Below are 27,884 nucleotides of genomic sequence, written 5' to 3'. Positions count from 1 at the left end.
AGGTCGCACACGCCTGTTAGTCCCAGTTTTAAATAATCAAAATAAAGTGCCCTGATCTGACAGAGGTCAGCCGGTATGTTGCCTATACTAGAGCATATGAGACCCTGACATCAGTGTTCATTCATTCAAGCTTGAAAAGGATTTTTTTTTATTATTTTCCATTTTAAAATAGTTTGCCAGTTAATTAATCCTTATTCACACAAATATTTCACATGGTAAGTGTTATCTTACAACATTGTTACTAAGGTAATACAAATTCATTCTATCACATGGTTAGCTCTGTGAGAATATTGAACAAAACCTTTATACCCTTCGCTTTAATAACAACCAATTAATAACAGCGATCGTTCTTTTCTCTTTTCTGAGAGAACATCACGGTAGCAACATTATTCTCGTGTTATCTCTTTAGGGAGGGGAGAGAAGAGGGGATGGTGGTAAAATGCTCAACAATGAATGGGCCAACACAAACACAGCTGTTTTATTGTTGTGCTGTTAAGATGTGCTTTTCAAAGGCGTGATGATGAAATCAAACAGAAGGGCAGCGGCTCCGCTCGTCATTATGGTGCATGGAGAGTCGGGGTGGGGGAGCTGACCCCACCTCCTGTTCGGTGTAGCCGCTGGAGCAGTCCAGGCCCGCTAAAGTGCCTCTTTGTATCAGCCTATAAATTTCAGCAGCGGCCACCCCGCTTCTCTCCACAACACCGCACAAGCCACAATAGCTTGCGCGCTGCTCTTTTATTCCGCGCTCCCCACGAGCACCTTTTTCCGCCTCTTTCTTTGCAATTAAGATCGGACATTGATGTGTGTATTTGAAGCATTTTATTGTTTTTATCTCTCCTTCAACCCTCTAATATTAAGCCAGTGGAAAATGACACTGTTGTAGTCTTTTGTCAAAGACAACTTCATCAAGAAACAATTGCAATGATATCTAATGAATTGAACACACGTCAGGCCAGTGGGTCTATTAAGCCTGAGACAAGGAATGAGGAAACATATAAATAACAGGGTTGATTAGGAATTTGATTTGCCTAGGGAAAAAAGGCTTACATGCATATGATGCTTCATATCTATTCAGTTAACTTTAAGCAAAATAGGGATATAAAAATGTATTATGTAAAATAGGATAAAACACCTGTGAGAATATCTTTACCCTCAGGGCCGTAACCACCATGTCCCCCCCAATATTCATAAAAGTGGTCTACTGATATGGGATTTTTCCATGACTGATTATTACATTTTTACATTTGGTCCCCCCCACCCCAATCCTGAATATGTGGTTACATCCTTACCCTTATATTACCCATCATTTTTGGGCTTTGCTCTATATGATAACAAATGGCAAAAGGAAACACCTGATCTAGGACTTAGTTTTTATTTTGCACAAGCTTGCATATATACTGCACATACATTCAGTTCTGAGGAGATGGAAGGCACACGAGGCACTTTGACTACTGTATTGTGTAGGTGGTAAAAAGCAAAGGTAAAAGTCTGATTAAGTGATAAGAAATAAAAACTTTAAAACACACATTTTTCACCTTCCAAACAAAATAGAAGAAAAGTTTTGTTGAACTTATTTTTTTTTTCATCAAGCATCTCTTTTGACTACAGTTTCTGAAATAACAATGGCTACCTAGACATAAGTGTCTCTTTATGTCTTTACAGAGGAGCTTATGAGGGCGTTATGTTGTCTCGTTCTACCAAATTATATTACAGTACATCCCCAGAAATACCAAAATTGTACACCATCACCAAATAAATTATGATAAATTAAACCAATAAATTATGAAACTTCTGCATGACAAATTGACAACAAAATCCACAACGCTATCCCGTTAACAATGTATGTGTACAGATCAATTAAGTCATGAGTATCCTTCAAAACATATCAAAGAAAATTGTAACAGTATCAGCTGGAATTACCATACTAGAATCAAAGAATTCTCTCATACAAAAAAAGCATAACAATGCTATTTACATCATATTGCTAAATCATAGAAAGGCAGTGTTTTCTCATTTCCTGTTCGTGTTTACATACATGTCTAAGCCAGTGAAGTCATGTTTAAAACCCTTCAGGGAGCACACATCTCATAAATACAGCATCAAATCTACAAAGTGTCAAGAATCTTGTACAACACATTGCATTCAGTACAAATAATTGTTCCCCTCCCAGAAATGTATAATCATATACAAAGTGGCTTTCTATCTCTTTGTAACTTGTCTTTCTTTGTTATAAAAAACAGTCCAAAACCATGTTTGGCAACTGATTCAGATTTTTACAGATTTGTGATCACTACATGAAATTTTTTTTCAGTTCATGAAAACAACTAAAAAGATTCTCCTAATATGTAGAAGCCCAATAGTGCAGCACAAGTGAGATGAATATGTACTGTATATCCAAACAAGAATCAAGGTTATTCCGAGAGTTGGCATTTTTTATGAAACTCTATAGTGCCCAGAACAATTGACCTTAAAGGAGTGCAAAATGTACACATCAGCTACATTTAGGATTTTGGACTAACACAAAGCTACACGGCAAATGACCCTGTGTTACAACGCGAACAAGTCCATCTAATTTCTATTACCAAATTAATGTAGACTGATCGAGAACACCTTTGATGGGCAACCCTGAAGTGTTGGTGAGATGAAGGGGCAGGGGCATAGATTCCGGGTGTGTTTTGGGGGGGGGTTGTTTGGGGGTGGGGGGGGGGGGGTGGAGGAGAGGTAACCCCCCCAACAATCAAAACAAGCAAGTACAACACCCCCAATATTTATATCATGATCAATGGAAACATTGGTAAATGCTTCACGTTGCAATGTTCAGGCCAAATCTACGCCCTTGTGAAGGGTTGTAAAAATATAAACAACCAAATGTCACCACTCAAAACATTTAAAAAATCTCAACACTTCTAGAAGTACAACAGCAATTACATCAAGAAGGAATTTAGATGTCGAATGCATCCTGCCTCTGGTTTCCTTCAAAGATGCAGTACAGTGATTAAAAAAAAATAAAAAAAAATAATGACAATTAAAATGAGAAACAATACATAAAGAATATTAACCAGAAATGGGAGCTAAAACTATCTATCATGTTTGTATTCACACACACAAGCACACACACCTGCACTTATGCTGACATATTACCTCTGAGCTACGTTAAATGGCTTAAAGTACATCAGATTCATGGGGAACTATAGTGTCATTCTTAGAAACACTCTGCTTCTTTAAAAGGGCTGTCAAAGTAATTTTTCCAGGTCTCTGTGTGTAGATAATTAACAAGAACCTACTGTTTAGGGCATTTTGTTTTAAACCTAGAAAAAGATATCCTGCTATTTCAATTTGTGTTAAATTTTCCAGTGTACAGTCTAGGCCTATCGACATTATTACGTCAATACATAAGAATCTAGAGTCAAATTATAGTATTTATGTTACATTTTATGTTATCAATTCTTTTGGAAAAAACTGCTGGTGTTTCCAACATTAGGCACAGGCAATTATCAGATTCATTATGTGTGTGAAGTACACAATGCCTGTTTGTATGGATATTTACACCGCAACAGCTGAATATGGCTAATCAACACTTTATGCAAAAACGGAAATACCTCATTAAGACACAACCATCATTAGTTGGATGAAAAATGTTGCAAAACATTACCAATAAAATGAATTAATTATTTCTTTCATTATGACACAAAATTCCTTACAACTTTAAAAGAATTGTTTATTTATCACAATGCATGTAAAGTAGAATGTACGTCAGCACAGCCTTGCAAGAGACTTGAGAATTGAATAGGGCCAAAACGCTTTCTTTTTAACTCCTAACTTTGTTTTGGTTTTGTTTTTCCTCCTCTTTACAATGCATAGTGAATGGCTTGGCGTTTTGTGCGTTGTCCGCGGGCTGTGGATGATGCCAGCCCTGGCGACAGAATGACAGCACCTCATGCTCTTTTGTGCCCATTAATCTAGAAGTCAGCAGGTTTTTTAAGGCATTGTGCTGACAATAATTGCCGGCCTGCGTTTCAATTCATCAGCTGGATTTGCCCAATGCAAACGGCACAGGCTTCCAGAGCAGATCACATGTCCAGCACTTGCCCTCTACTGCCGACTCTTATTTATGAACTAGGGATGGATGCACAAAGAGTCCAAAGGCCCTTTTTTCTTTTTAAGCATAAACTGTTCTTATTTCTTTATATGTCTAGGGTAAGCTAATTGTTTCTGGGACATGTAATTGGTTACATTACATAGATCCCTTAGCAGGCTTAACTACAAAAATGTGAATCCTTTGACTAGTATACTTTTTTAGAAAGCGTAAGGAGACAACTTCAAATCAAAGAACTTCATATGAATTATATAAAAGTACAATTTAAATCAACATATAAAGTTTCTCTAGCATGAAACTCACATGAAATTTTTACTACTGATAAACTGTACACTGCCATAGCTTAATTGGATTATTGTAAATATTAAGCAAATCTGTACACTTCTAACAAATAAACTATGTACAATCCAGTAAGTACAAAAAACAACCTTTTTTTAAAATCTTCGCTAATCTCAAATTATTCTCAGTCAAAATCTTTATTGTGTAAACCAAACTCAAGTCTACAGAATTTACAGTCCAATTATAGAGGTGTTCCCAGCTAGCAGGAGGACAAAATCAACAAAAACAATTATCCTGTCTTGACGCCATAGAGGACGTGTTTGACGGAGTGAGTGCTTGTGAATTATGAGAGTGTATGTATGAGAGGGATGTTTATTTTGGTATGTGTTTGTATGTGTGCATGTGTTTATATGAGCAGTTTTGACAGTGTGCTTTTTATAAGAAAGAATGGTTTCTCAGTGGGAAGGCGTCCATCTTTTTTGTGCCGAACTGGCTTGCCCCAGAATGAAATGGCCATGTTGCTTAGTTACAGGAGAGGCTGCTCCGTCAAGGAAAAACCTACGAGTAGGCCTCCCTCCCTAGAGCCAGTGCTATCAATGTGGACACAAAACACAAGAACATTGGACCCTAGCCAACAAGGAAGAATGGCTAAACAAAACAACAAAAAACAAAAAAACAGTTAATGCTGTTCCTTTCAAGAATAACGTCAAATATATATATTATATATATATATATGAATTTCCCACATAGAAAATGTATATCCCTCTTTATTATTATTTTTTTTGTCCAAAGAATAATTTATTTTATGTAGCATTGCCATGAGAAACAAGAATACCACATGTCATTTTTTTTGTCTTGTCATGTCTTCCTTTTGTTGTTTTTTTTGCAGCAAGCATTAATAACATTAATGGTAATAATTATATTAATCATAAATAATAATTACATCTATACAAGCTACAAATGCAAGTCTTATTCAGCAATACATCTTAAAACTGTCACACATTGCAAACATCCAGGGATAAAACAAAACCCTCAACAAAATAACCAATAAAAGAGAGAAATTCAGGGTGTCAGTTCCATTTGTTAACCATTGCATGGTAAACATAGTAATTACCATTTTAAAGGCAGGAAAAAGGGAGGAAGGATTGAATACAGTAAAAAAAAAAAAATCAAGATTTTTATAGACTTTCCCAAAAAAGAAGCACAAAAAAATTAACAGCTAAGTCATTCAAAAGTAGCTGGGACTTAAAAATAGGAATGCTACCTCTTACTTCATAAAGATTCTGGAAAAGAAGGGATGATGATACTTGGTAAGTGATTGAAATCTACTCATGCAGAAGCTCCTGCAGACAGTTGGGAGATTTGAAAATCTCTGGGACCTCACTGTCCAGCTTGCAGATGACCTTGTAAATGGCCTTCTTCCAGGAAGGATCAACATCTTTGCCTGCCACAATGGCATTGAAAAACTCCCGTAACGTGATCTGTGCCACTTCCAGGAATCGCTCCGGAACCTGCTGACACGCAAGGAGACAATGACATTAATAAACATATTATATTTCAATCCCAAGTCTTCATTTAATAAAAGAAAAGAAGAATAAGGGCTGGCACTGAGGCTCAAACAAGACAGTGGAATAAGCCACTCCAAGAGCCCAAAGCCCTATGGCAGAACCCATGTAGGGGAGCGTCGGGCTGCCAAGTCTGGGGGGATTCCGTGAAAAGCCCCAAACATTGTCACTACACTAATTCCTCTTTGTTTCAGATGCTGAAACACATTCTGGTGGTGCTGACCTGAATACCCATGTGTTTCATATCAATTGTTTGGGAGACTTGCATGGACCCTTTTCAAAAATGCTACTTTTATGGTTACTTACATGGTTACAGTAAAAAATAAAATAAAAAAGGAACAAAAAACAAGACATCTCTGTTTGCATTGAAATTAGTCAGGCAACCCATCACACAACAGCAGCTCCCAGTGAATAGTGCGGTTGGATTTTAGAACCTGGCAAAATTCATGAGGTAAACAAGAGGAACTAATTGGGTTAAACATTAACTGAACTGTTCCTCTTTTAGAGACTACTTCCTAGAAGGAACGAAACATAATTTGTTGACTTCCTCTTATTTGACACAAGATTGTTTGCGACGTCTCATAAAACACCTTTTCTCCCAATATGCTTCCACTTCTACAGGGGGAAGAAGATGCTTCTGGTTCTAACATTGGCCAATATAACTACTACATTCTGCTTTGTTCCTTATCATCTTTCAGTGACTGTGGATTCTGTAACAATCACATGGTTTATTGCTTGGGTACCATCTGAAATATAAGTAAAAACCAAAGTCAATGTGACTTTCTTACTTAAAGGAAAATGCATTGGCTTGCCCACATGGATTATCCATAGCAAGTCTTATGAGTGTTCTGGGACAAGGTCTGTACCTTTAACCCCTGAATGCCTGCAGTAGTGCAAAGCAATCAGGTAGCCGAGAGTGCAGTATTGAAGAGTTGCTCTCTACAACTAGAACACATTCTCTCCTGTGTGAGCCACAGAAAGGCTGTTGTTCGTGAGAGAGGGCCAAGACCGGGGGCATACTGTAGACTGGCCCTGTGATCTCTTTAGCACCAGTGACAGTCCCTCTCCACTAACACTCTGGAGATGATTAGCCAGGCAAAGAACTAAGTCACCTCCCCTACAGCTAGACAAGACACTTCTCAGACACGGTGCTTATTGTGCCACACACACACACACTCACTCACTTGCACCCACACAGTCAAACACAGGTGGGGAAGTAGGCATGCAGACCAGCAGAAACAGACAGAAAAAACACAAATGTTCTGTAGGGGGACCAGAAACATGGTGGCATCTTAAAAATGTCACATTCAAATGTTACCATAGCACTAAGACTGCTTACATATTTTTACATAGAAATGCGCAAGATGCGTTTTAAGGGTGTGGAAACAGCCAGGTCAGCTTGAAATCAAGAGTGAATTGGATTCCCGAGAGCACAACTCGATCTGAAACTCTCATTGGCCAACGCTAGAGCTTGCAAGTCTACGTATTTTTGGTCGCCCAGAATAGTCTCCCAGAAAAGTAACGGACTAGATGTTGTGTCACTGTGACAGAAAATGCAAGAAAGAAAACTATTAATTTGTCTGGCCTTCTGTCTGATTTTGATAAAACCGCCTCACAGTCTGATCATCTGAGTGCACTCTGTGCTAAACTTAGAGGTGAGTTTAACAACACTCAGCGGCGCATGCAACAGCATTCACCGGTTGTCAGTTATAGTGCATATATCCGAAACGAAGTGCGCGTGTTTGCATTTTTCTGGCCATGGTTCAGTCACATTGTTTTCCAAAACATAACCCAGTACAGTTTAGGTGAGCATATTTGATCGCATCTTATTCAATAAAATTTATTTATGCAATTGATTATTTGAAATTTAATATTTGCAAGACAAGGAAAGGCTCCTTTTCCTCCCTTCAGATGGGATGAAACTATTTTTCAGTTTTAAATGCAAATTCTTATGTATATTGAAAGTGTTATATTACATGGCCATTGTTTTATGTGGGTTGATATTGTCAAAGATATGGGCTTTAGTAGATTCTCTTAGTTTTCCTAGTTTGTAAACAATAAGCCCTGTTAAAAGGCTTTTATAAAAAACAGTTTAGCTCTATTTTTTCATGTTAATATCAGTGGCGAATTCTCAGGGCCAGCAAAGCCTGCTGGCCTAACATGCCAAATAAATAAATATTTTTCATCCTTTCATTCTCAATCACCTTTTTGACTATGTATTTTTAATCGCTTTCCACTCTTAATTAATCTACAAACAAATAGAGAAAAATGAAAAGTTTATCCAGTCAAAATGTATTCCTTGATGCTTACAAGCAAAGTGTGACAACTGTTTCACAAATCGCATGGCCGAAGCAGTGCATGAGTCTGAGCTCCACCCCCTCATGCCTTTAGAATTTCTTCAGAATCCCTCAACAGTGCAAATGAATGAGCAACTAAAGTCAGATTGTCAGATTCATCAGCCAATCGGATTGATTTATTTGTTCTTGGTGGGTGTGATCTTTAGGATATGTCCTGGTCGAGGCCTTCTAGCTGGCCTTGAGTGATGCAATCATGCTTTAAGTAATATACGTAATTTGAAAGCGAAGAGCGCGAGATCTTGCTGACGAGTCGGCTGTCACTGCTGGTACTGCCGTTGAGAAAGAGATCCTTATGGATTTAAAAACACGAGATGTTCTGCATGATTGTGCGACTGATTAATTAAACAGGAAAGGAGGACTGATTTTCACTTCAAGCAAATTGGTAAGTGCTTTTTGCATTGTTATAGCAACATCAGGAGTTTTCTAAGTATAAATTAGGCTGCTTGAGCATTCAGTATCGGATCAAGTTTTGAAAAGTAGTGCTGCGTTCCATTCAACTCGGAAAGTCAGATTTTACAACTTCCTTCTAGGAAAAGTGCAATGGAATGCATCTTTAAGTCAGAATTACAACTTGTAGGCTCGTGCAGAAATTCTCAACTCTGATTTCGGCAAGATGCAGGGGCATGATGTCACACAAACATGTCGACACTCAGGGAGATATACAAAGTAAGTGATAAACATTCACTTTATTAAGTAATATTGATAAATTAGTTTCCACATTACATGATATTAAAGCTTGTTTAACAAATGCCTGCAGAAACTAATGTATAAAACATAATCTCTTTTGATAATCATACACCTGAAGCACAAATGCTAGTGCTGCAGCACTGTTTATCAGTTGGGTTGCTAGGAGACATCTCTAAAGAGAGTCAAACCCCTGCTGAGTTAACGGGAGCATTGCAGTTTTGTTTCCTTAAATGTCATCTTCCGAATATCGGGGAATGGAATGCATTTATGGTCGGAGATATCAAGTAGGAATATCCCACATCCAACTTGAATGGAACGCAGCATAACCGTGTACCCTGATGAAACGAAATGTAAAAATTAAATCGCAAATATTATTAGATAGATTTTCCCTGGTATTATAGACCTCCTTGGTAGATTCATATGAAAAATTATGATTTTGAATGTCTGTTCGGGAGACGCTCATTCACAAACAGTCATGCTGCAGTTCAAATTAGGCTTGCTTGAGCATTAAGTGTCATTTCAAGTTCTGGCTTTCGCGCATGGACGTGTTTTTAAAATGTCAATTGGTATTATTAGTTAGCTGCGACATAATGTATGATGCCCAAAGGCATAGGGTGTCTTATTCATTGTGAAACTGTGTTTTCTTAATGGCATCAATCACACTGAAGGCCTAGACTTTAAATGCACGGCCTGGTTAATATGTAACTTACATTGAAAGTGCTAGCTAAGATAAATATGGAAATATGTTTGGCCCCCGTGAAGTTTTCATTTGGATAACATGGCCCCCGCAAATAATTAAATAGCCCTGCCATAGCACATACATTTTCATTTTTAACATCTTTATTGTAACATCTTTAATGAAACAAGCGCAACTGAAATCATGTGATCTAAGAGTAGTCCGCATGAACCCAACACATTGCAGACTAGTGGCAGAACTTACTAACTGGCTTGTCGACTTGTCTGTGCAACCCCTAGTCAACATAAGCTTATATTGTGCCTTACAGCAAAAATTTATTTTTTTTAAAAACTTTTTGTCAAGAGCGTCACTTTCACAAACCCTTGCGTTTTTCCTCCACATCCTTGTGACGCACCATCCCCTTTGAAATGGATGTTGTTCTCTGATGCAGCATAAACTCTAGTTTGTAGGTTCTGTAACTTGTTCTTATTTTAATTGCTTACGGCACCATATTTATCCTGCAAGGTTGAAGTGCTGTAGTTGGTTTTACCAATGCAGCCCTCTTCTGTGGATTAGGATCAGCTCTTAGTTTGGTGTCAGTACTATCAATCAGATTTTGACTGCTCCTCAAAAGCCCTGCCAGGTGAGCAGTTGTCTGGACAAAGAATCTCATCCATGTGACCCACACCATCCCCAGCTCCCATTTTTTCCATTTAGTGTGTTAAATATACTGTCATCAAAGGCATAGCCTTGTCTGGAAGACCTTGACCAGTGTGTAAGCTTAAGATGTTTCACTCTGCCGCCACAATCACAAGTGCCTGACTTCTGGTTGTGATGCAGCATTTAATTGTAGCGTGGCTATAAATACCGAACTTATAAACGGTAGTTAAACTAGATGCTCTGATTCACCAGAGTGTAGCTGATGGCTTGATTGGGTTTATATGTTGTAACATGTACACTACCCCACCTCCCTTTTATGCTGTGCTCAAACACTGTCCGTCTCAAATGGGTGACATTTTTGTACAGTGCAGTACAGTTATTTCTCCCCTCCTCCACTCTTTCTCCTGGGGCAAGATCATAGGGAGGAAGCACTCCTGCTCAAGTGCTTTTGGCCAGAGCTCTGTCTCCTTCTCCCTCCCCAAGGGGCAGAGCCTTAAGGGGTCATTTGTTTGATTATGCTGACTGTCCCCAGCCTCGGCAGTACACAATAAAGGCCTGACATAGCAGCCTGCTTGCCTTCTGTGTCCTGCAGATACTCATCACGAGTGTCAGGACATACCAAGGTTAGTGGTCACTGGGACGGCGCTCATAGGCAAAGGGCCTGCCAAACGCACTTGGCTGATGAATGAATGTCACATGGAATGGAGGGGGTGAGAAAGAAAAAGAGAAGAGAGGGAGGAGAGATTACAAAGGTTATAGATACCCAACCTTCCCCAACACCCCAACTCTCAACATACCCTCTCCCCCATTTTTTCACCCTTTTTTTAAAGTCTCCTGCCCCCTTCAACAATAGCCAGCAGCTCTCTGGAAAACCACTGAATAATTTTGGAAGTGGAAAGAAGGAAACAAAATGAGAGGGGTGCCTTTCTCAACTTCAAAGGGAGTCAGTGCAGGTGTGCACACTTGTTTATTACTAATGCAAATATTTTATAGCTAATGTATATCCATTTCCCATTTTGGGCTGATATAAAATCAAGTATGAAAAATAATATTCAAGACTTGGGGAACCAAATGTAAAAGTTTAAGAATCTGTTATTGAAAAAAAAATATTGATCGACCAACATTCTGAATATTCGGAGTGACTGAATATTCCGCTAAATGTCTATGGTAGTTAAGGCCCAGGACATGTTCACATCAAAATCTGCTTTTGTTGCATCGTCAATGACTTTAACATAGGGTAAAGCCCAGGAGTGCTGCATTGCTAAAAATATTCCTGTAAGGAATTTCTCCAACTCATTTTTTTTTTTTTTTACCATAAAAGGGCAGTAAAATGCTGACTGGGGAAGAAGACAATGTCAAGGAGAAAAGGGTATTGGTATTTTGGATCCTCTTGACTGCTTGCCTTGGAAAGAGAGAGAAAGAGAGAGAGAAAGAGAGAGAGAGACAAAGACTGAGAGAGGAAAAGAGAGATAGGGTGAGGGAGAGTTATTCTTGTCACAAACCCTTTTGTCTGCATCTGCTGACTGCTTGCCCATAGCCAGCAGCATGCTTTAACTGTTTTGTCACCTCCTCGCCTCACACGGATCAGCTGTTGTTCTTTTGTTACGGCTATTGTGTAGGCTAAGCCTCTAAGGCCGCTCTGCTGTGCGGTAAACACAGCTGAATCGCACTGTAGACAATTCCACATCAATATTTCATATGCCCTCTTTAGGACTACTGATTCAGTCAGGTCGAGAGGAAAAATACAGCAAGAATGGTTTAAATGGCCCGCAGTGCCCTCTGAGAAAATTAATTCTAATAAAGGAAACACTACATGTATCGGTGACTGCCATGTTTTGTGTGTGCTGTCACACATCATTTTGGTTCTTGGCTGTGGATGATGTGAAAGTGTGAAAGCACAAGAGATTGCTTAATTACTTCTAGCGCTTTCATGTTTCGACCATCACTTTGCGATCTGTGTTAATGTGTCACATTAATATCATAATGTCCCTGCAACAACGTAAATGACTAAAGAGACAATTATGTTATCATTTACTCACCCTCATGTTGTTCCAAACTCGTATGAATTTCTTTGTTTTGTGGAACACAAAATGAGATGTTAGGCTTATGTTAAGTGTAAGTAAATAAACATACAATTTTAATTTTGGGGTGTATCTCTTTAAAAAGAGTTTTGAAGATGCATAATAACAACAAATCTAATTAGCATTGGACAATGTGTTTGAATCTGCTCTCTGGATTGCTAAACTAACTTGAATAAGTTTTGCTCATGAAACATGATTCCCTTTATTTCATTATCATTATGTATAAGACTAACTGGACACTAGTTTCTGCACAACAGCTTCATCAGTTTTCTGGCAGGACTGCATCCTCAGCTCTGCTGTTATCAAAGATGAGAGGACAGAGAGGCTGTCTTATGAAAAGGGGGATATTATACCACCCCTCCACTGAGAAACACAAGACAAGAGGTGAAAGTGTTTGGGGGGGGGGGGGGGGGGGGGGACGTGTAGAGCAGTCACGATCAGCGGCCCTGGTACTTCAACCAGCATTCATTCACCTCACTGTGTGTGCACTTGGACCCTCTAAACAAACTGCCCCGAAATCTACTCTGTTTGTTGGGTAAGTATTGATTGAAGAGAGACTTACCTCCTGATAACTGCCATACAAATTAAGGACTGCATGGGTAGAAGAAGGAGGGGTGAGCGAATATTTGTGTGGGAAATGTCATGGGCAAGTGCAGCAGATGAAGACATGGTTTGTGAAACTTTTGTATCTCACAAGGCCACAAACATGGGGAACTGAAAGCCCTGGCTTACTCTCTGTCCCTGCTTTTTTCTTGGGAGGAAAGTCCTGGTTTCCTCACCAGAGCTAATCATTAAAGGGGAAGAGTCAACTTTCCCTTTCATTGCGGCTCCTGTTTGGAGCTGCTGTATCTCACTGCTTGTATTTGCTCAGGCCAAGTCAAAGGTGATAAACTCACCTGCAGGCCAGTAAGATTTCTCAGAGATTGTCTAAGAGCAAATGTACCTCACAAGTCTAATATATTTAGTTTCAGTGTTCACGATCCAGCATCATTGTTGATGTAAAAGTTATTGACTACATACAATATGCACTGATTAAGAATACTAAAATGTCTAAACGACACTTTGTTTTTTCTTTATGTAATGAAAATATCCTTTTTGGGATTAGATTACAATAAAGGCAAATTATTTCACACTGCATTTCTTTATCATATTTGCCATTTCCCCATCTCAACCTAAAGTTTTAAATCTGCAAAATGAACCGTAAATAATGCTTAGGTTTCTCCGGTATGAGATAAAAATATGCTTTTATTAATTAGATTACAATAAGGGCATCTTATCTCTCACATTGCATGCTTTATCGTATTTACCCACCTCGACCTTAAGTTTTAAATCTGCTAAATGAACTTACCTTTCTCCACAGCAGATAATTTGGTTGACTCTATAATGGAATATGTGCATTCAAAATGTAGTAAACAATAACACATTCTCATTTTCTGTCATATGTTTTATATGTAATAATAAACAATAGACAGTAATAAATATTTAATTAAATTATTTGAATTTTCTTTTAAACAAACCTTTCGGAAATGAACTCACATTGTGTGTGGGAGTAAGAATTAGACATCTAAACATATACAGGCAGGAAGGTAGTGCAGAAGGTTGAGTTTTTACAAGAGATAATGGATTGACATAGAGCAAATAAGTCTCAAGGCCAGGGGGCTGAAAGGATAAGAGTCCACCCTACTCTCCACCCACCCACTCACAGCCTCTCAGTTTCTCCCTCTATCACTGCTTGCCTAGAGTCCGGGTGCTAGACTGAACTTCAAAGAACAACATCCCGTTATATGAGAAACGTTCAGATGAACACTGGACATTCAGTTTCAGCTAATCAATAGCACATAGAAAGCAAAATCTTGCAGTTTGATAAACTCTTGGCTGGAGTGTCAATCAGGCAAACAGATTGCATGTTTCCCTCTCTGATAAAGATTCTTTCAAAACCCACTGTGATGCAACTGAGCCTCACAAACTGTCCCAGCAACCTTGAAGCATGGAGTAGGTTCTTACTGCAAGTGCTGGACAAACATACGCACCCTGCTGCTGATTCTGCATTGGCCTTGATGAAAACTATTTTTCATACTTAAGAAAACTTTGAGCAAGCACCATATGCCCATTTCTCAAGGCACGCTGGCACATAGTGTGAGCAGCTATATTTGCACTCACCTTTAAATAAGGTCATTCGGTGGTTGGTTTTTCCACAGAAGACAACCACGAAACAAGCCTTATTTATCAAGAAATTTGATTATGCCTAGTCTTATTCGCCACCTACATGAGTGCAATTTTCTTTAACCATAATGGACATTAATCGGGGTAGATGCCATATTTAATTGTATATGAATAAAAAAACGAGGCTGTGAAGTAGTCAAATTGTTCTGCCAACACTACATTGAAAATACTTCTTTCCAAACAATTTCTAGTGGACATGAACCTAGGACCTTAAGAAGCCATTCTCACAGGGCATGTTCTTATGTCCATCTACACAGTTTTTTAATTGTTTTTCAATGCAAACATGAACTTGATGGACATTTTTGACTGTTGAAATGTTGTTTATTAGAATCTTGAGCATGATTGCCAAATTTTTTCACACCATGTTAAGTTAAAAACAGTAAAACGTTAAAAAAAAGTTTCATTTTCGAAACGATCTCCATCCACATTGCCCTTTTTAAACATTTTCCAAAAGTTGCTTGTCTACACTGAAACGAATGAAAACTCTTAAATCCCTGCACATGCAAAAAATCATCATTCCATGTATGGTCTGAAACACAATGGTCCTCATGTAATTCAGAGTAAACTTCCTGTCGCCTTTGAAGTAATTCAATCCATATGAAGTCTGTATGAAGTAACATTTTTCTTTAACAACACTATCAAAGTGAACAACAGGCACAACAACAATGGGCCGCCATCTTGTGCTTTGGGTTGAATGGATCACACGACTGCGTCACATGACAACATATATGTCATCATTTTCAGATATCTCTGTTTTCCCTGTCCACACTACAATGTGAAGACAGCATTTTCCAATTTATCCACTTAGGAGAGTGTTTTCGCTGTCAAAAATGCAGTCTCAGTGTGGATGGAAGGCCAAAATTTAGAGAAAAAGACGCATTTTCAAATGAAAGCGTATTAGTGTAGACGTGGCCTGAAATGCACAAAAAAGTTTTGTGTACTGTAAATGGCCCCAAAGACTGAACAACCAACTGAACAGACTGCATGTCATTCCCTAGCCTTGTTTTTATTTTAGCGTAACATTAAATATAGGGTCTACCCTGACTAAGGTCTATATCACAACGTTTACTTAAGAAAACAATACCATAATGACATGTGCACTTCAAATTCAGGGGCAGTAGGTCTCTGACTTAGAGGAGGGTCAAGGTTCAGGTCTGCTTGTGCTAAAGGTTATGAAGTCATTTGTCTCAAATTGCAGTTGAACGCCATGAAAGAAGAGAGTGTTTGAGGGAGGGAAAGAGAGAAAGAGGGACATCTGGAGAAGAGGGAGGAGGGAGAGGGAGGACAGAATGGCCTAAGGACGGGAGCAGGCAGGAGGAGGAGAAAGGCAGCTTGGTGTTGGTTCTTTCTTGTCTGGCTGAAGAAAGGATCTGGCACCGAGACTAATGACAAGAAGAGGGAGGGAGAGACAGACAGGGTGGTTGGTGGGAGACGTGCCAGGGTTTGGAGAAAGCCATGCACGAGTGCTACAGATGTGTTCGAACCCCCTGGAGCAAAATAATGACATAATCACCAGTGGTGTCACTGAGCAGACTGCACACAAGGTGACTTGGGAGAACATGGATAGAGTCTGGGTGAAAAAATTAAGCCCATCATGTCCGTCAAAGAACTTTCCATCAAGAGCTTTTTGTAGAGAGCTATAAAGACACACACTGGCAGGTATTTCTCACTTTGTGCCACTCTGGAAACTTATCTTTGGGAGGAAGGAGTTCTAGTGAGCTAGCAGGCTCTTTAGGAACTACTTAAAGGCCTGTTTATGTTCTGTCACAGGTCCATTCTTGACAACAGAATTCCAGCCCATGGCAGGCAGCACTTAACACTGAGAGGCAATTAAAGGAAGTGTATATTCAGCACCACAATGTCATACTTTAGAGCAGGAAGCTTGTTGGTGAAACATGGTCAAGTTCATTTATTTAGTCTCAAAATATACATTCTAAAAGACATTCTTTAATGAAATCAAATTAACAATCTATGTTGCAATGATGTCTGAATCAAAGCTTGGATGTGTGATTGTGTGTAGTTTTCTTTGGCCGGTGCTGAAGACTGCAGGGCTCGGAGATCCCTCTGTGCAACTTAGTGACCATTAATAAGTCATTTTGACTGGAAGAAATATTGCCTGAAAGCATCACACACATGCTTATCTAACATTGGTTTCTGTTTCTCTGAGGTAATAGGGAATATAGTGTGCCTACAGCAGTTTGGCTTTAAGTCCCTCTGAACTGCCATGGCCAGACACTAAGGGTAAAAAAAGATCTTTGTGTTTGGTAACTAAAGCAGTCAATAATGAAGTAAAAGTGGGCATTTGTTGCAACTTACATTATGAATTAGGTGGTTAACTGCAACTCCTTGTTGTTGCTATTTGCATTATTAACTAACTGTAGATTAGTCTTCTTTAATGCAAATTCAACGGCACTGATTATGCTCTCTCTTGCAAAGTACACTCAAGGCCATTGGATGTAATGTGTTGTACTGTAAATTTTTCCAGGTCACCTCCACTAATGATTAACCAACACGCCGAGGAAGTTCAGTTCCCACAAGAGCCGCATGAGAAGAAATCACACAGCCCCTGCTAGTGATCTCATCAACAGAGATATGGGAATAAAACTACAGATAACATGAAATGGTTATCTCCTCAAATGGGAAGAGTTTTCATCTCCAGCAGAACTATAAGGCATATTTAAAACAAGATTAATGTTAAACATAGCCTGTCTAATGTTAAAAGATTGCCTAAAGTGCATCACGGGGCATTCGATTAAGACATAACGAGTGTGAAGGCTTATCCTGTCAGTGGGCTCAATGGGAACAGAAGCCAAGTGTCGTCCTGTAACTAGATTACTGAGGCTCCTCTGACGTGAAGCATGGTAATAACTAAGCTAATATGACGGAGTTTGTTTTCATAGAGCTCTATTACGTTCGGCTGGGGACAGTTCAGTGTGACAGCGAGCTGTGGAGCGTGACATTTATAGCAAAGTGGTAGTGAAAAAGAGGAAACACATTATAGTCTCCTATCAATCAGCTCTCAAAGATGAATTGATACAACACTGCATATATGCACTGAATATATGAGCATGTTAAATTTCACGGCGCAATGCCAAACTAATGGAGATTATTGTAGTCATATTCAAATAATGAAATTATACTATTAGTATTTTAAAATATGTATTATTAATAGTATTATTTGTAATTTTATGTTTGTAATTTCACAATTTTATGTCAAAATATTTTACACATAGACTCTACTTCTAGATTGCACTGTGGTTTTTACAGTAAAATAAGTGTTGTGATTGAAAGTATCAGTCCATAAGACAGTATGATCTAATTAGAGAGAGGAAGATGATTGTGACCCAAGAGCCCTTGAAGACAATAGTCAGCATCATCTGACCAGAGTGACTCTCAATATCACATGACGGGCTCAGGATTCACCACAGAACACTTATTGTGATGGGGTGCCATCTAAGCTGCATGTGAGCTTGCCATACAATGGGGCACCAAGTCAGACTTTGTCTTTGAGACTTCTCTCCATTTACATTCACAACTTAGATGTTTCATTTGAGAGGCCATTTCTATATACTTTTGCTGCGTATTGGATCTGCTTAAAATTTTCACAAAAGCTCAAAATCAAATCATAAATAACAAGAAGGAGATAACATAATTGAAGCATTATTAAAGGTAAAGTGTGCAATTTCTAATGCATTTGTGTCACATAATAGCTTTAAAAAATATAACATCATTGCTGTCTTCAAACAGGTTTCCTTGAATGCTCCCCCATCTGCTATTGGTTGCATTAACAGATAGTCTCAATCCAAACTCACAGACCTTATTCACAGTTGCGCCATTTTTGATTTTTGGCGTGAATTACAATGAGGCTGTGAGGGACAGACATACAGTCTCTTCAATGGGTTTTACTGTTCTTTAAAGAGTTTTGGATCATTACACTGACAAAACGTTGAAAAACAAAAGATATTTCCAAAAAAAATCAGTAGACATAAAAACTCCATAAAATATGAGTTGTGGAAAATTAGATGTGATCTAAGAGCGTTATACAGCAGATGCCACTGAAGCGACTATAAATCTATTCCTCACAGCCTCATTTTCATTCCCATCAAAAATTAAAGATGGAGCTACTGTAAATAAGATCTGTTAGTTGAGACAATGTTGCTGTGTCAAGGTGGTCGGGATGCTCAAACAAACAGAACAATATTTTTAAAGCACCACAAAGCCACAGTCACTACGTTTACATGCACTTTAAAAGTTTGATTTCAGTCGGACTCAAACAATACTTTTTCTTTTTAATGCGACTGACTGAAATCACACCAGTTTGAGTTTTGTAAAGTCAGACTAACAGACTATAGCAAAGTGCATCAAAACTGTCCACAACTGGTGCTAAAAAAACCAGAGGTATTTATTTTAAGACTGGTTAGGGTTAGGTTAGGGATCCTAACTCTAACCCTAATGTGTATTCAATATGGCAATATTCTATTACGCATTGTGTCAAGACTGTAGCTCGACTACACAGAAACCTGCTGTAACTCCTTATAGCTAAAGTGTTTACACTTTCTAGAGGAATCAACCTATAAATTACTTAGATTGAATTGTCTCTGCATATAAGAAAGAAGCTGGGATAGGAGAAAGTATTTCAACATCGAAAAAATTACACTACACCTTTAAATCTAAACTTAAAATGATTGTTGCAATATATGTGCAGGTAGGTGGCCTTGCATATGTCCACCAGAACCTAGTGAGGCAAATTAATTTGTTGTAATTCCCTTCAGGGAAAAATGTAAAGCTGATCATGTTTAGTTTTTGCTCTGAAAGAAAACAAGATGTTTGAGATTTTACACTATAGCATGCTACAATGGTACAGTATATAAAACAGAAAGATTAAGCTATCTTATATTTATCCTTTAAATGTCATCCGTTATCTTGTAGCACTGTCCATAGCACTGAGTGGCGTTGTAATGGGAATGTGAGGTGAGATGGCAGACCACTGCAGCGCAGGTCAGTGTGAGGTCATAGAGAGGAAGAAGTGAAACCAGAGCCCGTTCCTAAGATGTGCTAGTGTAGCGTGGCACAAGCTTGCAGCGCAGAGATAAACAACAGTAAACTAGCCCTCTGTGGGGGAGCCGTGTGTGGACTTGGGAGGCCAGGACCTCCTGGCAGCCACAGTGGCAGCTCTCTATGCTCTTATTGATAACCTTCTTTTCTCATGAGGCAGGGGAGATAATACACTCCTGGAACAAGGGTAAAGGGAGATAAATGTTAGACAATAGACGGTCGCAGTAAAGGGACCATCCGCACAGTCTTTGAACTTTTCCCTGTCTCCAAAGGACAATTAATAATGAAGGCCTTTGGGGTAGGTCACACCAGGCATGGACAAGAGGAGCGGCAGACATGAATGAGAGAATGAAAGAAGAAACAAAAGGAAAGGGAAACCTGGGGAAGAGGGGTTTGTTGGATAATTGATCTTTTTCGAATGGTAGAATGGTACTGATCAGAGCATCCAACATTGTGTCATTTACATTCTGTGCTTGTCTTGTAGATACATAAAGGTGATGTGTGTAATTTTTTTGATATTAAAATACTTTCTGCTATCCCAGCTTAATATACAGAGACCATTTGTAGGTTAATAGAAGGCCATTTGTAGGTTAATTTCCCGGAAAGTGTAAACACAGTGACTCTATAGCACTATCAAAAATTGCGCTGTTTATTTGCGCATCATAACCTGCCCTAATTAGAAACATTGGCTCAACCAATGGCACGAACTTAAGGTGGGAAAACCTGTTTTTCTAAACAATGAAAGACAGTCATTATTTTTGCAGTTCTGTTTGGTGACAATAGCAACAGAGAAATTATACTTAATTTTCAAGTATTCCCTCAAATACTGATAAGTTCTGCAAAACTAATAAGTGAGTGAAGAAAATAGGAAAACAAACAAAAGAAATGTCTTCAAGTCCCAAAATTGAATTCATTCAATATGTGAATAGGCATGGACACCTGATACCTCAAAGATACTAAGATGAGAGCACTTGAAGTCAAAGGAGGCCTGTGTAAGTCTGCTGTGGGTATATGGCCACCAACACTTTTTCAAAAAGGCTCAGAGATCACAGGGAATAGGAAGAAAGAGGGGGATAGACTAAGCCTCCTCTATGCTCTCCTCAGCCGGTACATGGGAGGAGGGTACGAGGACCTAAGACAAGACAGGTCTGGGGCACTCAGGGGGGTTTGACAGAAGAGCCTTGAACTGTTTTGTGGGCGAAAGATGAGACCTTCCCAGAGCTGTCATAAAAATTTCTCCTTATCCCAGTGGAGCCAGTGGACCCCACCCCTCTTAGAACTCTTCAATGGTGCCTGTGATGTGATACAGTAAGTGTGAAGAAGGTTCCTGAGAACCACAATTGAAGGGGTAGGAAACGCCACTTGGACTAACAATGCTTAACTGTGCTTCGAGATTTAACAGGTGTTCGCTTTCTTTGTACACTTTTACTATTCACTGCTCTGCCACTTTTTTAAATTTTATAGTAATTATTCATCCAAAAACTAAATTAAAAATCTTGTTCCAAACATGTATGCTGCTATCTCTTCCGCTAAACACACCAGGAGAAAATGTAGTAGTTCTAATGACTTCATCTCCAAAAAATTAAAAAATAAATAAAAATAAAATAAAAAAAGCACATACCAAGTCTTCGGAAGCCACAGAAAGAAAATGGAATTGTTATGAACTAATAATCTTCCCCTCCGTCGAAGCTCCGAAAAGTCATTTGTGTTTGTGTTTAGATAAAAAAATTATGGGGGGAGTTCACTAAGAATGAATCGCGCCCAGTAAAAGCGCTGTTTATTTGCACACACTATCTGCACTGTTTAGCGCCCAATTCACTGAAGTAATTATGCAGATGAGGCAACAGCAAATGCGACCAAAAAATCTGTGCTAAACGCAATTTGCTCAGTGCAATTTTGATTTAGCATTCCGGTTCTGAGTGCATTTCAGGGATGCAGCAGACCACCGCAGTCTAGCACACTCTGCCGGGACTGTACAGCATCACTTCATTACTGTGATCCAGACACCTGAATCAGAAAGTGTGCTTGACAACAATGCATATCTGAATATATGCTAGGTTATAACGCTCTTCTCCATCATTTGGTCATTATTTGATGAATTACTGCTGCCATGATTGCTAGAAGATGCCAAAATGGAACTGCTTCTCGTGTCTCACCAAACTGTTGTCACCAAACACGATGCACCAGTTCAAATATGCAGATTGGAGAATGAGATTTAAAGGCTGCAGCGGAGGAAAACATTTCCTGTGAACAATTAACTACATTTAAGTCTGTTCCTCTTCGAAAGATGTGGAATATAGCACACAAGTCGTATGGACTACTTTTAAGGTTCTTTTATGGTGTTTTTTTTTTTTTTTTTTTTTGTCCTTTTCGAGTTGCGAGAAGTTTCTTCAAGATTACGGGTTTGGCACGACATTTATTCATATGGTGAATAAGTAATGACAGAATTGTCATTTTTGGATGAACTATTCCTTTAATAAAATATAATTTTGTTGTGTCTATTGAGATTTCCAGGATAAACAAATTGAAGCAGTTAATTAGGCCTGTTATGTGTGATCTTGTCTGGTTAGTGCATACAGAAAAACCTTCAGATGAGAGAAAACACTTGTCATATTTCTGGCAGCTCTATACGAGACTAAGAAGGGGGAACTCTGTCTGCTTTGGGAACCTTTCAGGGTTTGGACATCTCAGGCTTTGTCAAATGTCCTTGATTGTGCAAATGTCCTTGATTGTGTTCATTTGTTGCATTGTCCAGCGAAGAAAAACAGAGCAGTAATTAGGAGAGAAATTATGGTGCATTGAGACAGTATGGTGGAGGAGGAGCCTAATGAAGGATAAACAACTTGAAAGAAAACAGCAAGCTTGGTGAGCACAACACAAGTGTATGCAAGGCAATTAATGAAGCTCCTTTAATTACGGCCTCTGCTCATTCCACCATGAGGAATGTGACAATTACGCCATTAAAAAGTTTGTACTGGGAAAGAGAGGGGTGAGTACATTCGAAGAGGATGAAAGACACAAGAGCAGCGAAAGGAAGTGGAATAAAAGAGAGGGAGAGATAGAGAGAAATGACAGGGCCTAACTACAAAAAAGAAAGTCTCAAAGGAGGAGGAAGCACATTACTGGTGCACATTGACAGACTAGATTAACATCAAACGATCAGCACAACAGAGGGTATATTCATTCAGGAGGAGCTAGCAAGGTGGAACTTTGATGATGCTAAATTTGGCAGAAAGAGCGACTTGCTGAATCGGCGAGGGTTCCAATTTCATGCCTCACAGTCTGACAGGTGGAGAAGAGAAAATTTAGTACAAAAAGCCTCAGCATGAAGTGTCCCTTTGCACCGCGAAAGGTGAAAAAAAAAAAAAAAACTGAAGTTGTGTGACCTCTCTCTGCGGGACATACTTACTGTGGGATATTGTTGCATGCTAAACGAGACGAGCAAGCCAACCCGCCAGGAAAAAAGGGAACAGACCGGGCCGGCTTTCTTGCTGAAATTTGCATTATAGATCGAGTTTTCCTTGCATGGAAAATGAGCATTTGGAAAAGCCTTTCAGACAGTCCTGCTTGTACACCTGTGCAGCCTATGTGGCTCTTGATATGCAAAACAATCTCTCCCTCGGTTTTACTTCTCTTCCAACAACAGTCTTATTCATGGTGCCATGCACTTTCTTCCACAGCCATGCAAATCTTGCATTTATGTATGAAAATAGGGATCATGTCCCTAAATATGTTCCTGGTTGAAAAAGGTGTGGCACTGCCTTCTCTGTACCTGCAATCACAATAAACCTTGGCGTTGACCTGATCTAAATGAAAGGGTGGGAAGGGGGAGGGGGTGGATTTTTGCTAATAGTCAGCTAAATGATGATGATGTTGTAAGGATAGTGTTTGAATGACCAGAGTCCCAGTGGGCAGATATTGATAGTGAGCTGAGCAGTAAATGTGAGCTCGGCAAATTGTATTTGACAAGGACACTTGGGCCTGAAGCATCACTCCCTGTTTGCCTCATCAAACAGACAGATGCATGACTGTGTTTCGGCCAAAAAAAAAAAAAAAAGAGCAAAATTCCTTGTTCACTTGTACACCCCAGGAGTACGGGGGCATGGGGGTTGGGTTTGCAGGATGAACAGCTTGCCGTTCATTGTCTAATCATATAAAGAGATCATTTAGCTACATTCATTGTAATGCTTTGAACTGTGCTTACATTCACGGAAAGGAGTCAGAATAATAACTTATAAATCGCTGTGTGAATCTCACCCGGTCACGCAATGCAGCCTGATAAGGTGAATGCAGTTGCCTAGTAGCATTAAACACACTGAGCACACACACACACACACACACACACACACACACACACACACGTTGGTGCGGTTATCCTTATGACTCTCCATAGACATAATGATTTTTATACTGTACGGACTATAGATTCTATCCGCTATCCCTAACCCTAAACCTAACCCTCACAAAAACTTTCTGCATTTTTACATTTTCAAAAAAACATCAGTTAGTATGATTTTTAAGCGATTTGAATTATGGGGACACTAGAAATGTCCTCATAAACCACATTTATAGCATAATACCCTTGTAATTACCAGTTTGTAACCTAAAAAATTTTCCTCGTAAACCACCCAAACTCACCCACACACACACACATTGGATGAGGGCTCACCTCAAAATCGTTGGCCTTGTTGTAGTGCATGTTGAGAGCGCGGAAAAGCTCACAGTCGCGGCTGACGCTCAGCTCTTCTACTCCTGTCACACCGTCATTGATGGCCTGCCGGGCAAACTTTTCCATCTGGATGTAGTAGAACTCACGGAAGTTACTGAACCACTTGATCAGCTGAGACGTGATGCAGCGATTGAACTTTAAGGGAGAAACAGAGAAACGTAAGATTTATTGCTGCCAAAATAGAAGCTAATTTTTATGATCAGGGAGTACACTGTAAAAAGTGGTCACCTGCAATTCAATCTAACCCTTAAAATTAGTTTTGTTGGTGGTGTAACCTAGTTTATTCAGGTTGATTCAGTGATGTTAAATAATATTTTTGATTTTAATCAAACCAGTTAAATTAGGAGTTACCACATGAAGCACTTTTTTTAGGTTAACATTTTTTATAGTGTAGATTGGTAGTATGGTATAGGGTTATAGGGTTAGTTCTATACTCAATAGATTTGAGGATTACATGTAGTTGAATAAACAAGAGGATTTGTACATTTCAGTGTGATGTTTTGCCTTTTTTCCTGATCGTGAATACAAGTTACACTTTAAAAATGTTTTGTAAATTCACATAAATAAAAAATAAACAAATTGTCTAATATAATGGGTAAAAAAAAACCTGACATCGAGTCACACCAACTAAAGTAAATCTTAATGGTTAGATCAAGTAGAAATAACTCCTTAAGGTAACAGCAGGACGTATACATCAGTGTAGGTAGTTTTTTTTCTCCTGCAAATAAATATTTAAATTTTTAGTGCACTTTTCACTAAAAACTAATAAAATCAAGTGTGACTAACCTCTAATCTGGTTAGCCAGTGAGACCCTTAAATGTCAGTGCAACAGATAAGACATTTGTTTCCACATACGTGTTTACTTCACATCGTCCTTGAGGATGATGGGCAAGCAAACATACCGGCAGCTGAGACAGATTGGTCAGGGTTGCTTTTTTTTTTTTTTTTTTTTTTTACAAGGCTTACACGGTCAGTGTGGGTATTTGCTGTTGTAGACAAATGCAAACAGTTCAGGCTCAAGTAGATGAAATTATAATTGTGTCAATAGCATGTAATACAGTGACAGCAAATTTACATATCAAGTAGCTGAGTTAATTCTGATATGCCTCAGGGCTTTTTTCCCACATTAATAAACAAGTGAAGTAAATGATCAAATAACAGGTGAAATTGAGTGAAGAAATCAAAATTAAAATAAAAACAATGCAACTAGTTAGCCGTTAAAGACGTTGTTTTCACTCAGTGACTCTAGTTGAACAGTTCAGCTTGGCAGCTCAGGGCTGGCCTTCGTAGCTATATTTGGAGTGCCTGATCCTAGATCAGTAAATACACAGAACTCAGTTTGCCCTGTGTACTTGCCCCATGACCTCAGCTAATGACCTGTGTGACAGCCTTTGGTTCTTTGTGTGTGTGTGTGTGCAGCTACGTGTGTATGTACATGTGTGTGTGAAAACTACGGCTGCCAAGAGTGTAAATGTATTGTACGGGACAGCTGAGTTGAATGTAGCCAAGTTAAAAGCTATAAATCCAGCGGGCTTTTCTGTTGGCTTCTCTGACATGCAGCCTCCTGCCTTTTGTCATTATGGGGCGTTCATCAAGCCTTCATTGCCTTTGCCTCCCTTCCATACCCTCAAAGAGCATTAATCAAAAATCAACAGCGAACACTTATCTATCTGTGGCCATGAGAACATGCAGGCCTCTGTTTAGATGACAGCTGAGGAGAGAGAGAATGAGGGGAAAAAAAGAGGAAGGACGAAGAACAAAGAGGGAGGAGGGTGGCCGTGTGTTCTGAGGGTACATGTAATTACCATGTAGAAACTTGTCGCCATGCTTGCAAATTTAAGATAATGACATGAATGAAAATTCATAGCGAGAAACCCAAGTCGGAGAAAGAGTCAGAAGCCATGGCAGGCTGAAAGGTTTCCCCAAAAGGCCAGCTGTGAGGATAATTACTGCGAGGGTTCTTCTCCCATAATTCACCATTGGATTAAGTCATCATCCAAAGACATCACTCTGTAGAAGTTCAAACATGCACTTAACCTATTCTGGAATTACACATTTGGCCTGTGTGTCACCTCTGCCTTCTTTCAGCCTAACTGCAAGCACGAATAGAGCTTTGATAAGAAAGAAAGAAAAGAAGAAAAAGAAGAAGCAAGGCTATCTGATCTCATCGGTTACCCCCGTTTCAGTAGAAGTTAAACCTATTAAGATCTGCTGAACTCGAGGGGGTTCATTTTTCCGCTTTTTCCGTGCAGCGAAATGCACTGTCCAAATTTGCAGACACTGAGATAACGACCCCCAGCCCCTGTGACGACTTACTCCAGCCTCCCCACCATCCCCTTATTTCATTTAGAACAAGAAACAAAACATTACAAAATGATAGCAGGCTGCTCACTGGGGAATGAAAATTGCTTTGACATGGAGATTAGGCTCTGCTATTGTCATAAGACATTGTCTCATATGAGTGGGGCTCGCAGAAGAGACGGATAAAAAGCGAAAGGGGGGGAAATTTTTTTTTCAAGAATGGCTAGTGGATGACATAATGGAGAGCGCAGAAAAGTAAGTCCGCATGACATCGTTTGGCAGCGCAGTATAAAGGGAGATTTAAAAAGCATTGTTGCCGAATAAAAATACCAGAGATTCGCGGGACAATGAAGCCGTGTTACTGGAACGTGACAACTCAGCAATTAAGGATCATGTCATCTGCTTGTCAAACAAAAATTACCAGTCGAGCTCTCATAGCTCTCAGCCACCCTTGAACAGAACAAAACACTGAATGATATGTTGCAAAAGAATTAAATCGATTTTTCATATGAAAACAAAAATAGTTTTATGAATTTCTGAAACTTGTACATCACAAGTTTTAACAGGGTAATCGGGTAAAATTAAAGGGATAGTTCCCTGTCATCACTGTCAGCAATGCTGTTATCATTTACTCGCATGCATGTTGTTCCAAACCCATATGACTTTTTTTTCTTCTTCTGTGGAACACAAAAGGAGATGTTAGGCAGAATGTTAGTCTCCATTCACTTTCATTTTATGATAAAAAGAGCAGTATCAACAAAATTATCTTTTAAAGTATGTTCTAGCAAGTATCTTCAAAAGAAAGAAAGAAAGAAAGAAAGAAAGAAAGATTTTTGGGTGATTGATTTTTGAACCCTTTAAGTTAATGTTCTTCTTCCGTGGAACACAAATGTTGTTTTCAGGCAGAATTTTAGGGGCTGACAGCCTCAGTCACCATTCACTTTCATTGTGTGTATAAGAGCAGCCTCAATATTCTTTAGAATTTCTACTTTTATGTTCCACGGAAGAAACTAATATATACATGTTTGGAAAGACATGAAGGTGAGTAAAAATTTAAAAAAATTACCCAGTTTCAAAAAATATATTTCTCTTGACATCATTTCCACGGCTGTTCTAAGAAGTCTAAACTCAGTGCTTCCCATGGGCACCTCATCCTGTTATGCTCTACCCCCTCA

General features: G+C 39.1%; 1 protein-coding gene across 3 annotated transcripts in view; it reads right to left on the bottom strand.

The window, feature by feature from the left end:
* Positions 1-1,356: 1,356 nt before the first annotated feature.
* The window catches only part of LOC127455602 (prospero homeobox protein 1-like), a 42,407-nt gene continuing 15,879 nt past the window's right edge, over positions 1,357-27,884 (bottom strand). For all 3 annotated transcript variants that reach the window (XM_051723640.1, XM_051723638.1, XM_051723639.1), the window contains exons 4-5: positions 24,349-24,543; positions 1,357-5,886 (exon numbers count right to left, since the gene is read on the bottom strand). In XM_051723640.1, coding sequence (XP_051579600.1) covers positions 5,701-5,886; positions 24,349-24,543 — 381 coding nt within the window. In that variant the 3' untranslated portion in view covers positions 1,357-5,700. The remainder of the gene's footprint in view (positions 5,887-24,348; positions 24,544-27,884) is intronic.

This window comes from Myxocyprinus asiaticus, chromosome 17 (genome assembly GCF_019703515.2).
Source record: "Myxocyprinus asiaticus isolate MX2 ecotype Aquarium Trade chromosome 17, UBuf_Myxa_2, whole genome shotgun sequence".
Lineage (NCBI taxonomy): Eukaryota > Metazoa > Chordata > Actinopteri > Cypriniformes > Catostomidae > Myxocyprinus > Myxocyprinus asiaticus.
This window is presented reverse-complemented; position numbering and strand designations above follow the sequence as displayed.